Source organism: Onychomys torridus, chromosome 9, assembly GCF_903995425.1.
Source record: "Onychomys torridus chromosome 9, mOncTor1.1, whole genome shotgun sequence".
Classification (NCBI taxonomy): Eukaryota; Metazoa; Chordata; class Mammalia; order Rodentia; family Cricetidae; genus Onychomys; species Onychomys torridus.
In genome coordinates this window covers 110709714-110725327 of record NC_050451.1, presented here as the reverse complement: position 1 = coordinate 110725327, position 15614 = coordinate 110709714, and the positions used below count along the sequence as shown (strand labels likewise).

Below are 15614 nucleotides of genomic sequence, written 5' to 3'. Positions count from 1 at the left end.
GTGACCACATAGAATATACTTTGTTAAGGTATTTGCTTAATTGTTTTAATGTTATGTTAAGTGGAACATTGATTCCTTTTCAATGATTTTAGTCTTTGTGGAAATGCAATTTATACTTGACTTTTAATCCTACAACTTTCCTAAATGTGTTTAGTTGAGATTTGTTTTGATTCCTATACTAATGATTATAACCTCTCTGAACACAAAATATTCATTTTCTGTTTGTCTTAATTTGCTTTTTTCTTTTTATTTCAATGATTAGGATGCTGAAAAAAATATTAAATGATTTATTTTTGTGTATGTGTTTGTGTCTGTGTATGTCACAAGTGTGGGTGCCCACAAAGGCCATTAGGATTCCCTGGTCTTGCAATTACAGGAGGCTGTGAGCTTCCACATGGGCTAAGAATCAAGCACAGATCCTCTAGAATAGCAGCAAGTGCTCCTGAGCCATCTCTCCAGCCACTTAGTCTCAATCTTAAGAAGATAACATCCAATGTATTTTTCTAACATTTCATGCCTTATTCTCGCTGTCCTTTCCTTTTGTGACTCCCAACACATGTGCTACCTTTCTTGATATCTCCCAAATCACTGAAGCTGTCTTCAATTTTTTAAAAACATATATGCTGAGATATATTTGACATTTAAAAAAAACAGACAAATAGACAAAACCTGGGCCTGGACAGACAGCTCAGTGATCAAAGTTTTTGCTGTGTTAGCAAAAGGACTGAGGCTCAGATCCCCAGAACTAGCATCAGCCAGATAGGCATAGGAGTCTATCTGTAATCCAAGAGCTCAGGAAGAGAAAGGATCTCCATAGCAAGCTGGCTGGTAAGACTAGCTGGATCAGTGAGCCCATATGTTTTCTTTAATTCTGGAAAAGGATCTGAATCCCTACTATCAAGTCCTTAACTATGATTCTAACATCTTCATGTTCTCCTGGCTGGTATCTTCTGATTGCTCTTTCTCTTAACTACAAGTCACCTTTATTCTTAAAGTATATGCCAAGCCAATTTTCAGGGTGTGGGAGATACTAAAGGGACATATGTTTTGTTATCTTCTTGAATGGTCTATTACAGCAGGCATTGAAGTTACTAATTGGTAACTGAAGCTGAAGCCTTGTTTGCATGTCATTTAAGGATATGTCTATTTGATTTTATTCCTAATAAATCAAACATCCAAACTACTGATTCCAGAAACAGTCTTTTCTCCAGAGGGGTATCCCCTCCAGGGTTTTAATGGAAAGCTTGAAGTATCTGCAAGACCCTCCAACCGCTAAGATTCAAAATTCCAAGCACCATCATCACATCCCTTGGTATGCAACTGAAATTCAAGCTCTGTTCATTCATCATTCCAGCAAGTTCTCCATGCTGAGTTCCCAGGAGTTTTCATGCACACACATTTCAAGGGGCAGTCAATAATTTCCAGTATGAAACTCCTCTGTCTATTGCCCCCACTTTGTCATGATATTCTGCTTGGTGTCAGGAAGTCCTGACAGTCCTGAGTATCTTCTCTGAGACTTGAGGACCACAGACAGTGACCACCTGTTTAAGTTCTAGCTATCCTCTGATGGCTTTGACAGTGACCACAAACAAATACACGCCTCATACACTGCAGTTCCTGACAGGCTGGACTTGTAGGAAGTGTGAACAAAGCTTTCTGATTAGAAAGTTATCTCTTGTGGGAAGCCCACAGTCAGGTAAGTATGTACATATGTATGTATCTGTGCAGGAGACCAACTCCATGGCCTGTTACATGAGTTAGATAAGTACTCTACCAGCAAACCGCACTATGTCCTGCTGGTTCCAATCTTTTCCCCATCCATTTTGGTATCTGCTGAGGAATAAACTCCTTATCTTATTGAGGATACAGTTCATGTGATAAATCATTTTTCTCTTACTGCTTACAAAATTCTTCCTGTTTTCAGTGTTGAGATGTGTCTTTGACTTTATCATACGTGTACTTTATCAACATTCTTGGTTCTGCAGAATAACACTATTTATCAAAGTTGGGTAAATTTAAACAGAATTTCTTTAAATTTTTTTATGCTCCTTTCTCCTCTCCTTCCGAAACTATGAGCGGATCCATGTGACTAGATTGATTGTGTCCTTTTAAATCTCGGAGTCTTTTTAACTTTTCTTCATTTTTCTTTCTTTTTGACATAGTGGATCATCATTTTTTAAAGAAAAATTTTTCATTTATTTTATATACCAACCACAGATCCCCTTCTAATCCCTCCTCCCACTCCCCCTCAGTCTCCTCCCCCCCTCCACCCATGCCCCCATCTCCTCCTCTGAAAGAGTAAGTTCTCCCATGGGGAGTCAGCAAAGCCTGGTACATTCAGTTGAGGCAGGACCAAGCCCCTCCTCCCTGTATCAAAACTAAGCAAGGTATCCCACTATAGGCACTGGGCTCCAAAAAGAAAGCTCATGCACTAGGGATAGCTGATCCCACTGCCAGGGGCCCCTCAAACAGACAAAGCTACACAATGGTCTCTGTATACAGAGGGCCTAGTCCGGTCCCATACAGGCTCCACAGTCGTCAGTCTCAGTGCATTCCTATGAACTTGGTTCAGTTGTCTCTGTAGATTTCCCTGTCATGATCTTGACACCTTCCCTTGTTCATATAATCCCTCCTTCTTCTCTTCAACTGGACTCCCAGAGCTCGGCCTGGTGTTTGGCTGTGGATCTCTGCATCTGCTTCCATCAGTTACTGGACAAAGACTCTATGATGACAGTTAGGGTATTCACCAATCTGATTATGGGGGTAGGCCAGTTCAGGCACCCTCACCACTGTTGCTAGTAGTCTAATCTGGGGTCATCCTTGTGGATTCCTGGGAATTTCCCTAGCATCAGGTTTCTCCCTAACCCTATAACATCTCCTTCTATCCAGATATCTCTTTCATTGCTCTCCCACACTGTCCCTCCCCCAGCTCAACTATCCCATTCCCTCATGTTCTTATTTCCCCATCTCCTCCCCTCGATTGCCCTCCCACCCCCAGTTTACTCCGAAGATCTCATCTATTTCCCCTTCCCAGGGTGATCCCTGCATCCCTCTTGTTAGCTAGCTCCTCTGGTTGCAGTCTGGTTATCCTTTGCTTTATATCTAGTATCTACTTATGACATAGTAGATAATCTTAATTGATATATCTTAACATTTGAAGACTCCTCTGCCACTTCAAATCGATATGGTTTTGTTTTAAGCATTATCTTTTTATTTAAAATTGTTACTTGCCATTTTATTATTTCAATTGTTATGGATATCTTCCATCTTGTCAATCATGGTTACTATACAACTCTTTAATCTTCACAACTCATTTCATTTAGTTCCTTGAATATATTGATTTTTAAGTTTATATGTATGTACATGTGTCTGTGAGTTTATGTGTACCATGTGCTGTAGGTGCCTGAAGAAGCCAGAGGGTATTAGCTCCCTACAACTGGAGTTAGAGGTGGCTGTGAGGTGAGAGCTGGGAAATGAACCCAAGTCCTTAGCATGAGCAGTAAGTACTCTTAACCATTTAACTCTTAGCCATTCCATTTAAATATATTTAAAATAGTTCACTTAGATCACTGTATAATAAGTCTAACACCTAGACACCCTCCTGGACAGTTTCCTCTAACTTCATCTTTAGAGCAAAGCACACTTCATATTTCTTTACATGCTGTTACCCATGGCTGAAAACTGGACATTTTAGATAGAATAATGTGGCAAAGGTGAAAATTAGATTTCTTCTACTCTCTAGAAAACAACCTAGGCATCTCTCTTCTATGTTGGCACTATACCAGAGTGGGTAACCACCTATCTTACTGGACTTTTGTGTTCCTAAAGGAAGGGACGACTCTTGCTTGCTCTTGTCATAAACTCATGCATCTTATCACATGAGCACTCTCTGCGATTTTTGGAATGACCTAATAAGTAATTCTGAAGACAAAGGCTATCATCATAAAAAGAAGGATTTACTTAAAGAAGGAGACCATTGTGAAGTAGATGGTCTTAACACTGGTCAGCTAGGCCAGTGCTACCTGGATCCACATAACCTCAAGAGAACAAATTAGAATTTCTCCACAGAGAACCAAACTGAAGACAAGAATACATTAAAATATGCCTCTAAGTCGGCTGACCTGAGCTCACCAACTCTGGACCAACAGCTAGGGAGCCTGCATGGGACCAACTTAGGCCCTCTGCATGTGTGTGACAGATTCTGTAGCTTGGTCTGTTTGTGGGGCTCCTAGCAGTGGAACTATGACCTGTCCCTGGTGATTGAACTGGTTTTTGGGGAACCCATTCCCCATGCTGGGTTGCCTCACCCAACCTTGATGCAGGGGGAGGAGCTTGGTCCTGCCTCAATTTTGGTATGCCATGATTTGTTGACTCCTATAGGAGGCCTGCCCTTTCTGAATGGAGATGGAGTCATAGTGGATGGGGAGAGAGGGATAGAAGGAAGGGGGGATGGGAGGAGAGGAGGGAGGGGAAACTGGTCAGTATGTAAAATAAATGAAAAAAATTAATAAAAAATGTCTCTAACATATACACTTCAATGTTTAAAAAAAAAGACAGTGAATGAAAAGCAATAACACGGGAAGCTTAACTCACTTTGTCCATTTATTACTATTACCAAGAAAGCATTAGTAAATATAGAGAAGGATCTTAGTATAAACACGAACAACTACTATGTAAGTATCTTTTTAAACAACATGGTTCATTAATCTCCCATTATTTTCCCTAGAGTTTTATTTATACTTCTTAGTATTTTCTAAAGTTCACAGAATTTATTGCTAGAACAGAATTCACTGAAATCATTACTTGGGGGTGAAGATGAAAAGGCAAGTGAAACACAAGTCTAGTGGGTTGTTTCAGAGACTCAGACTTAAATGCAGGCATTCCCATCTGCACTAATCTGAGTTACTTAAGAGAAATGCAATACTGACATGAGCTGACAAGCAAATATTTATGAACCCAAATCAAGTTCCTAGAACAACCTTTCATCTCATTATGGCCTATCTCATTACTGCATCTGTTATTAAACACCTAAGTCATTATGTTCTTTCTGCATAAATACAGGAAGATACAAGCTGAAAAATTAAGCACTATCTTCAAAAGATCTATATCCCATTTGTAACAATTCCATTACTCATTTAAATACTGCATTTCTCTCCCTGACAAATCTCTCTAAACCAATTTTAAATTCTTTTTGGGAACAAAGCTGAACATAAATATACAAATACTGCTCAATTCCCAACTGAAAAATTACTTTGCACAGATCAGCTAACTTGTATTTTTAACAATCATCTTTATATTATGCAAATTAATCTTTTGACATTTTCTTATAAATGCACTGATGGTGTTGATTTAGTTTCAATTCAAAAATCGGAGATTTCATTACCCTATAAAACATATCCAGAGTTCAAAGTATTTAATGGGGGTTAAACAAAATGCAAACATTTAATGCAACATTAAGCATGTGAAATAAAAACTTGATTGCCTAAAGAAAGCATGCTATGCTGTTACCCTGGTGACAGGTTAAAAAAGGGATTGTGAGATGAATAGCTGTATGATATGAAATTAAAATGTTTCACATCGAACAATCCAAAATGAATTGGGAAAGGTTAGAGGAGAGGAGAGAGAAATCAATTCTCCAATGGCAATAGTGAATGGGAAAGAAGAATGAATAGGATTTGCCAGTGGGGTGCAACAGCCACCAAGTATCCTGCAGCCAAAGAATTACAATAATACTGATGAAGTGTGCAAGGGCTTCTGGAGTCGGGACAGGGAGACAGAGACGCTCTTACAATTACAGGCTGTTCTGACATTCAGTCCTTATAGGACAACTGAACTGAAGAGAAATATTTGTAAAATGTGGTATTCAGCAAAAAAAAAAAAAAAAAAATTACAGATGTGTCCTCTTACACACTTACAATTTTGAGCTCACTTACATGCTTGAGCTCACTGCAACTTCTAATTCAGCCAAGACACAGTCATAGCAAATAACTGGAAATATCATAGCAGAAGCAGTAAGAGCCAACAGGAAATAACTGAATTAGTGTTTTTCTCTCCTCTTGCTGCTTCCAGAGGTGTGTTTGCTCAGATGGATGTGTGTGCTTCCAAAGATGCTGCATGACCTTGTGTGTTTGGAAATAAGTACAAAGTCAGCCACCAATCCACCAATGTCATTGTTGTAAAACAATGTGACCTACCCAAGAATATACATGAATCAAGTGTGATAAAGTTGTTTTATTCATAGCTGGTGTAAACGTGATACAATATGATATATCCTTTTAAATTCAGAAAACTAAATTAAACCTCCTATAATGCAAACTAGACAACAATATTGGCTTTTTCTTAGAAATGATTTCCACAAAGCTACTTTTTCTGTGCTCCTTTCCCCAATTATCCCTCAATGGTTAAAATCCTATTTGAAAACTGAAACTCACCCTGGAAACTTAAGAACAAATGAACAAATTACATCTGAGACCAGGAAAGGCCACTGGTTTTCAATAGCAAGAAAAACCTCAGATAATTACATCCGTCAGGTAGAAATCACTAGGACATTGATTCTCCATTTTATCAGGAAGCCAGATGAGGAAAGAATGTACAACACAGATGTCAGCACAGCAATAACACAGAGGGAATTCACGAGAATGCAATTTCCCCTTTCAGGATTATGGTTGAAAGGGTTAAACTGGTGACAGGCTGTGTGGCTGTTCAGATGCCGGAGATGTCCCACGAAGCCAGAGCATAGGGGTGAGGTTACACACTGATTACACACTGATCCACACAGCCTAGGCCAACCCTAGCATCAGGGAATGCCTTATTTCCATGTTGTGGGCCAAACTGTTTTCATCAGTATTATCACTGGCCATCATAAAAACATTCTGGTTTCTGAGACTTTAATATCTGAACCAGTACTGGGGAGAAATTATGGGCATAAAGTAAAATCTGTGACCTCGTTCAATTCAAGCAGGCTCTGAGCTGAAGAAGCCTTGGGCAGCCACCCCATCCAACGCTGTCACTATTAAGACAGGAAAATGAAGGCAAAAGCTGAAACAGTTTGGTAAAACTGTTTGTACCATCTTACCATGTAGCTGACGACATACTCCTGGCACCTTACTAGGTGCTGGTCTCACTGGCTTTTTAACTCTCCAATTGGTTTTGTGTTTCTTATTTAACAAGCTGGTTACATCTACAAAGTCTGACAAGGGATATGCCATACATCAAAGGCCTTTGGTGTGTACATTTTCATTGGTTAGGAGATGTGGGGGTATACCATCACATTCTGTAAGGTGTCATCATGCAAATTACCTCTCTGGGTTTATTATTTCTATTTCAATCATATGCTAATTTTAAAGTGTTAATGCACAGTTTTTAAAAACTATTTTCAAGTACAATTAATGGCAAAATGTTAATATAATATTTTTTAAAAGTCATCTTTTTAAGTGGAATTTTCCCTTTTCTATAAAGTCAGAATAAAGCACAAGACCTTATACATCTGTATCCTTCTGCCTCCACCTCCCACCTACTGGGATTATAGACTTGTGCCCGGTCCACAGGCTCACCTATGCCCTGCTCTCTACCCTCTTCTACTGCTCCTTCTCAGTTTCCTCTGTTGTGTTCTCCCCATCTTAAAGAGTTACTGGTGTTGGAGAGCTCCAGGGCTCAGACTTTGGCTACTGCTACCTCTCACTGGTCTCCTGGCTTCCATTTTTGCCCAATTACAATTGTTTCTAACTCTGCAGCCAGGAAATCTTGTTGGTGCCTGCACCACAGCAAGCTCCTTGCTGAAACCCTGCACTGCTCCCCATCCCCCAGGGTACAACCCTCATCTGACCCTTATTTAAGTACCACTGTCCTTCCCTGTCCCACTCAGAGGGAAGGAGGGGAAGGAAAAAAGAAGAAAACATGGTTAGTTAGGGTTTCTGGTGTTGCAGTGAAACACCATGATCAAAAAGCCAGTTAGGGAGGAAAGGCTTCCTTTGGCTTACACTTCTGTGGTGGCACTCTGTTCTCCAATATATCATGCACCCTGATGAATTTATCTGGGATCAGAGAACAGACAGCCACTAGACAGACATAGAGGCCAGAAAATGGTGGCACCCACACCTTTAATCCTAGCCTTCTGGAGGCAGAGATCCACCCGGATCTCTGTGAGTTCAAAGCTACTCTGGAAACAGCCAGGTGTGGTAACAAGAGCCTTTAATCCCAGGAAGTGATGGCAGGAAGCAAAAAGGTATGTAAGGCGTGAGGACCAGAAACTAGAAACATTTGGCTGGGTAAGCTTTCAGGCTTTGGAGCAGCACAGCTCAGCTGAGATTCATTTGGATAAGGATTCAGAGGCTTCCAGTCTGAGGAAACAGGATCAGCTAAGGAATCTGCAAGGTGAGGTAGCTGCGGCTTGTTCTGCTTCTCTGATCTTCCAGCATTTAACCCAATACCTGGCTCCAGGTTTGTTTTTTATTAATAAGACCTTTTAGAGATTCCTACTACATACTTCCACATCAGTTCATCATCGAATAAAGTGAGGACAGGAACTCACAAAGGGCAGAAAACTGGAGGCAGGAGCTGGTGCAGAGGGCGTGGAGGAGTGCTGCTTACTCACTTGCTCCCAATAGCTTGCTCACCCTGCTTTCTTACAGAACCCAGGACCTCCAGCCCAGGGATGGCACCACCCAAAATGGGTTGAGTCTGTCCCCACTGATAGCTAATTAAGAAAATGCCCTATAGAACTTATGGAGGCATTTTCTTAATTAAGGCTCCTTCCTTTCAGATGATTCTAGCTTGTGTCAAGTTGACATAAAACTATCCAGCACTACATGGAGGGAAAGAGGGAGGGAGAAAGGGAGAAAGAAGGAGAGAAGGAGGGAGGAAGGATTGCTTAAGTTGATTATTCAGTACATGTTCCACACACACCCCAAAAAAATTAGTTTAAAAAAAATCATCAAACTGATGTGGATGCTCATATCTATAATCCCAGAAACAGGAGGACTGCTGTGAGTTCAAGAGCAGCCTGGACTACGGAGCCAGTACCAGACCTGCCAGGACTCTACTGCAAGACTGTGACTCAAAAAAAACCATCCAACAAAAAAAAAAAAAAAAAAAAAAAACTTATGGGAAAGGGCTTCTCATATCCAATACTCTTGGCAAGAACTGGTTTAGGTGCTGACACACGGTTGTATTCTGGGGAATAACTTCTGGAAAGCTGCCCAGTTCTCCCCACCTTCTTACAGACGGCACAATCCTCTAAACTTGACCTCACAGACCTGGCTCCTGGAGCTTCTTGTACCAGCTTATGATACAAAAGCACAGGACAGGACCACCATAGAGAGATGGCCTTAGCTAACCCACATTGTGCACTGTCCTTTCCTAGCCTCCTGTTCTTGTTCAGTGACATGTTCAGGGCATCTGTCTGGATCAGGACTTCTGTTACTTGTACATAGAAGCTTCTAGGTGATTCGAGATGTCAATGAAAAGTGCTTATTCTGGACTGTACAGACTTTCTTTAGGGGCCACCAACTAGCTCCCAGATCATGACACAGAGACTTATTATTAGTTATGAATATTCAGCTTATCTTATGCTTGTCCCACTAGCTCTTATCACTTAAATTAACCTATTTTTCTTCACCTACAGTTTGCCTTGGGGCTTTTTAACCTTTCTTTCATTCTATATGTCCTAACCCATGTCTGGTTGGCTGGCTCTGGGTGTCTCCTTCTCTTTCTCCTTTGTTCTCTCCTTCTCTTTTTCCTCTTGAGCCTAGATTCCTCCTCCTACTTATTCTCTCTGCCTGCCAGCCAGCCCTGCCTATCCCTCTACTGCCTAACTAGTTCAGCTTTTTATTAGACCAACCAGGTGCCTTAGACAGGAAGAGCAATGCATCTTTACATCGCTGTACAAATGCAACATAAACAAATGTAATACATCTTTGCCTAGTTAAAGTAATAGTCCACAATGGACTTTTTAAGATTAGGAATAATTATTATATGAGAAATACAGAATGAAGTAGTCAAACTTACAGAAGGGGGGGCAGTGTGGTGGCTCTGGGGCAGGAGAGGGGAGTTCATTATTGAACAGACTTTCAGTTCTATAAGACAAAGAAGCTCTAGGGCTGCTGCAAACACTGTTGTTATAGTTGACACTACAGACCTCTACACTTGGAAACAGCTACAGGGGTAAATTCTGCTGTTTAACACAAATGAGAATACCATTTGTTCTCACCTCTCTTCCTTCTCCCCTCCCTCTCTCAACAGGGTCTCCTTACTATGTAGTTCTAGCCAACCTGTTACTCACTGTGTAGCCTGTACTATGCTCAAACTCATACCAATCCTTCTGCCCCAGCCTCCCAAGTGATGGGATTAAAAGTCTGAACTACCATGCCTGAACTCATTAGTTCTCTTTATCAACAACAATCATTAAGTAAATTCCAAATGAATTCAAGAGTTAAACTATGCTAATTTTACCAATTGTTCCCTTATAAAATAGATTCTGAGTGTACCTTCTGGTGAGCTGTAAAAAAAAAAAAAAAAAAAAAAAAAAAAAAAAAAGTTGGTTGTCGTAGGGTTGGTTTCTCTATTGCTGTTGATAAAATACCGAGACTAAATGCAACTTGAGGAGGGAAGGGTTTGTTTCACCTTATAGCTTACAGTCAGTCCATCACCAGATAGGGCAGGAACTTGAGGCAGGAACTGAAGCACAGAACATGGAAAAGAGCTGCTTATAGGCTTGCTCCCCATGGCCTGCTGAACCTGTTTTCTTATACCATCTAACATCACAGGCCCAGTGGGCCAGGCCCACCCACATCAATCATTCATCAAGCAAATGTCCCACAGGCTTGCCCACAGCTCAGTCTGACAGAGACATTTCCTCAATTAAGGTTCCTTCTTCCCAAGTGATTCTAGCCTATGTCAAGCTGAGGAACTACTAGCCAGCAAAAGGGCAAAGGAGGAAAAGCAAGTGAACAAAATAAGGCCAATGAAATTTAGTTAATTTCTATTTATCTGCAATAACAGTACTTTGTGGTGGTATTGTGTTCCCCAAAATATTGTGCATGCTAATAAACTTATCTGGGGTCAGAGAACAGGATGGCCACAATATTAAACATAGAGGTTAGGCAGTGGTAGCACACGCCTTTAATCCCAGCACTCAGGAGGCAGAGCCAAGCGGATCTCTGTGAGTTCTAGGTCATAGCCAGGCATGGTGACTCACACCTTTAATCCCAGGGAGTGATGGCAGAAACCAGAAAGATATATAAGGCGTGAAGGCCAGAAACTAGAAGCATTTGGCTGGTTAAGCTTTTGGCTGGTTAAGCTTTTAGGCTTTGGAGCAGCAGTTCAGCTGAGACCCATTCGGATAAGGACACAGAGGCTTCCAGTCTGAGGAAACAGGATCAGCTGAGAAGTTGGCCAGGTGAGGTAGCTGTGGCCTGTTCTGGCTCTCTGATCTTCCAGCATTCACCCCAATAACTGGCCTCAGGTCTAATTTTATTAATAAGACATTTTAAGATTCCTGCTACAGTACTTTTATAAGCCTAGAGTCAGCATTTACTCTCAAAGACCCTGAGATAAATGCAATGTGTGAAAACAGATAACACTGCTCTTGCCCCTTACAGCATGGCTTAGGCATGAGGACCACCTCTAAAGGGGAACAGGGCTCTCTCTATACCTGCCTCTTCCTCACTCTTAAGAACACCAAGCATGCTTACTGCTCAGGGAAGAGAGAGTTGGCCACCAAGTCACTAACCCTCTGTAAGTTACATGGCTTAGCAGAAAACCCAGGTGACAGCTTCAGAGCTACAAACCTTATGAAAGATGAATTACAGAGAAATGCTGCCGCCAGAGGGGAGGAAGTAGGACAGTTCTCTGAAGGCAGGTGGGCCTTCTCACCAGCATCTGAGAAGCCTGAGGGGCAGAGCTGGGCCTGCCCAGGGTAAGGTAAGTTCCACTGACTGCTCCACAAGCTGGATCTCGAGCTGAGGAGATCAGGCATTTTGAGCATATATAAACATTACCAAAAGGGACTAAGGGATTGTCATTGTTATTTTTCCTTCTAACAGTTATTAGTTCAACAAATTACTATACCAAACCACCATGCCAGTAAAATCATGTCAGGTCCACATAAGAGAAAGCATTTATTTAACAGAATTTTAATATTCACCTCTGCTAATTAAGTATTTTTATTTTTAACTTTATTTTGGACCTAGGGACAGTGCTCCACGCCTCAGCTCTGAGTGACTGACACCCCCAAGCCCCAGAATGTTAAGAATTACAAAGGAACATAACTATACAGCAAATTAGTTTGTGTGTAAGAGCTGTGTTCTGCACACTTACAGGCGTCCCAAGAAGCATACTATTGTCTCTGACATTAACTTTCCTTTTTTCCCCCCAGAAATGCCCTCTCTCACTTTACTATCTAAAAACTATGGTACATAGTAATGCCTTTTTCCAAGTCATAAATGATGAAAGAGTAAAAACCACAGAGAAATTGGGAAAATAAGATCAGCAGCCAAAACAAGCAAGCCAGAGGAAGGGCTGTGAGCTACTGGTTTGGAAGTGAAAACACAGCATGGTGGAGCCACACCTGGAGGGTGACATGCCACTCCATTCCCAAGCCAATCATAAAAACAGCCTCAGAAGCCAGGCTGTGAAGGTTCAAATAGCAGACCTAAGCTTAGAGGAGGCATCAGGCCCCTCTATAGCAAACTTGTAACTGTAACTGTAGAGAGTCTCTGTTGTTAATGGTGGTGATAGTTTAAGAGCATTTTGGCCTAAGTAAGTGGTAAGTTCCACTGAAAATCAACTCACTAAAAAGGAACAATTACTTGTCCCATGGGAAATATACATAAGCACGATTATCTGCATAACAACTCTAATCTATGTATTTCACTTATGTAATTCTTCCCACTTATAAAAAGACAATGAGTTCAACAATATGACATGTAAAGTTATAAAAGTAGCAATGATGAAATTTACAATTTGGGGTAGAAACTCTGCAGAAGTCAAACACAAAGGAAGATAGTCACTGAAGGCAGCACCAAATAGAGGTGAGGCAACCAAACTTTGTAATAGAGACACTTGGCACATACGTCTCAGGGATCATAAGCCACACAGGAGCAGCATTTCATTGAAGCACACAAGTAAAACTTGTCTATTTGTGCCTGGAAATTTCCCTTAAACCGTTAACAACTGTGGCAGGTGGGTAATGCACAGAGAGGAAATGAGGGAGGGGGTATTTTTTATGACTGTGGAAGCTGAGTAAATATTAGATGTGGCTCCACATACTATCATAAATTGCAGATGTTTAAATACCTCTACAACTTAACTTTTCCAAAGAATAGCTAGTAAATAATCACAATATAATATTGTAGATTTTTTAATCAAAAAAGATTAAGAGCTGAAAATATAGCTCCGGCCCTAGACTTAAAGCTTGAACTGAAAAAAAAAAACAAAAAACAAACAAACAAAAGAAAAAAAAACAAAGCACAAGGAGCTGTCAACTGTGTTACTAGGGTGACTCTAATTACGCAAAATGCACCCCCCTCCAAGCACTGCAATGGTTATGTGGCTGCTAACCAAGTCTGGGATTAACCCAATTTTCACTTTTCATACTTTCAGTCCTCTTCAGAGTCTGACACAAAATAAATGAGTATATTTATTTTGTTTAAATAAAAGCCAACCCAACTCCTAAAAGCCTATCATTTCACGTTGAACTACTTAGGACTGCTGAGGTAACAGCAATCCAAATAATAGGAGAATGAGGGCAGAAATATCACAGTCATTTAATAAGTAACCACAGACAACATTAGGTTAAGATTCCCTCCTGAGCACACCTCCTGCTAGAGCAGCACAGGCCCACAGAACCCAGCAGAGCAGGACTGCCAAGATGAAAAGGCCATTGTGTTCACAAAGCACATAGCCTTGCAACACATGAGGCTGCTGAGCACGTGAAATATGGCCAGTATGATGGAGAAATTAGGTTTAAGTTTAATCTTAAGAGCACATGTGGCTCCTAACTTCCATACTAGACTGCAGGGCAATCAAGGAGAGTAGTCATCATATTCATGGCTCTGACTACTCTCCCTCTCCTGCCAATCATCTGTAGTTTACTCAACCATTGCCACACCCCCTCTCCAAATAGCTACTGAATCATTACTCCTAAAAAGATTGTACACTGAGCTTCTAGCACTTTCTCTGAATAAGTAGCATAAATGAACCACATTAAGTACTAAGATGCAACTGCACACAACTTTGATAAATGTCTACTTTCTCAGAGATACCCTGATGGGTGCTGAACAGAGCTCTTTGGACATCTTCTATCACCACCCCATTCTCTCATTGTTCCTCTTGCAGAAAAGCAAAAAGAAAGAATAATAATGCAGTTTTAGCAACACCACAGCTTTCCTTATAAGGGTTACTCTAGCAAGCACAGCTTTATCATCAATAACCCCATTGCCGAAAAACAGCATTGCCCATGAGATTTTTGTGCTTATGCTAGTAGAAGGTGTGTTTCCCCTTTCACCTGGGTCACCAGAAAGTTAGAAGTTATCCTTGGGTTACAGATAACCATCTCATGGTGTTAATCCCACTCTTCAGCTTCCATTTCTGACATGTGTGTTTTAACCTCTGAGATTGGTTCCTAATGCTATACAGTGAACATTTTTCAAGACCATCAAATTAATAAAATAGAAATAACCAATGCAAACTAAGCTGAACAAAATCCCCAGCAAATATCAGAGTGGCTTCTTACCTCTACTGATGTCTAAATTAGACAGCTAAGATACTCTTTTCCAAGAGAGAGAGACAGAAAGAGGGAGGGAGGGAGGGAAGGAGGGAGGGAGGGAGGGAGGGAGGGAGGGAGGGACAGACGGACGGACGGACAGACAGAGAAAGAGAGAAAGAAAGAAAGGAAGGAAGGAAGGAAGGAAGGAAGGAAGAAAGAAAGAAAGAAAGAAAGAAAGAAAGAAAGAAAGAAAGAAAGAAAAGAAAAGAAAAGACAGACAGACAGACAGACTAATGTATTCACAGCACTATATTGTGCTTACTGTGCTTCCCCAAAGACCCTGAGAAGATCAAGAGCCAAGACCAGCCAGTGCATTTGCTGGCTTGTTTCTATACAGAAAGACAATCATGAGTATTTTCTGACCATTGACTTCATACCTTGAATGCTCTTGAAAGTGCTGTGCTCGTAACTGGGATGCCACAAACAACGATGATGCTATGGCCAATAACTGGTTTCTCTCACTCTGTGTTAACATGTGTCCTGTAGGAAATCAATCCATCAGTCATATCTGTAATGTCAACATCTGCACTACTCTTACAGTTATTAGTCAATCTGACAAGAACTTCACCAGACATCTATTATAAACCTAGAGTTATATAAGAAGCAGGTGAAAGGGTGTAAGAAAGCTCCATAAGAAAAAAAAACCCTGAGCTTTGTTCACTCAAAGCTTACTGCCCAACATAGGGAAAGAGACTTTGTTTTGTTTTCAAAGTTTATTAATTTTCCAACTAGAATTCTCTGGTCATGGATTTACAAATATACCAGAATAATGACGACATTATTGAAAGCAAATTTCCAGGTATCATTTAACACTTATTTTTACACAAACCATGATTTAATTTTCAGTGGA

General features: G+C 40.8%; 1 protein-coding gene across 5 annotated transcripts in view; it reads right to left on the bottom strand.

Moving 5' to 3' along the window:
• Pcca (propionyl-CoA carboxylase subunit alpha) overlaps positions 1 to 15614 on the bottom strand; it is a 387394-nt gene that overhangs the window by 192087 nt on the left and 179693 nt on the right. For all 5 annotated transcript variants that reach the window (XR_004945920.1, XR_004945921.1, XM_036199583.1 and 2 more), the window contains exon 18: positions 15142 to 15244. Coding sequence is in view for 3 of the 5 variants with exons in the window: in XM_036199583.1 (XP_036055476.1) it covers positions 15142 to 15244 (103 nt within the window). In the remaining 2 variants the exon portion in view is untranslated. The remainder of the gene's footprint in view (positions 1 to 15141; positions 15245 to 15614) is intronic.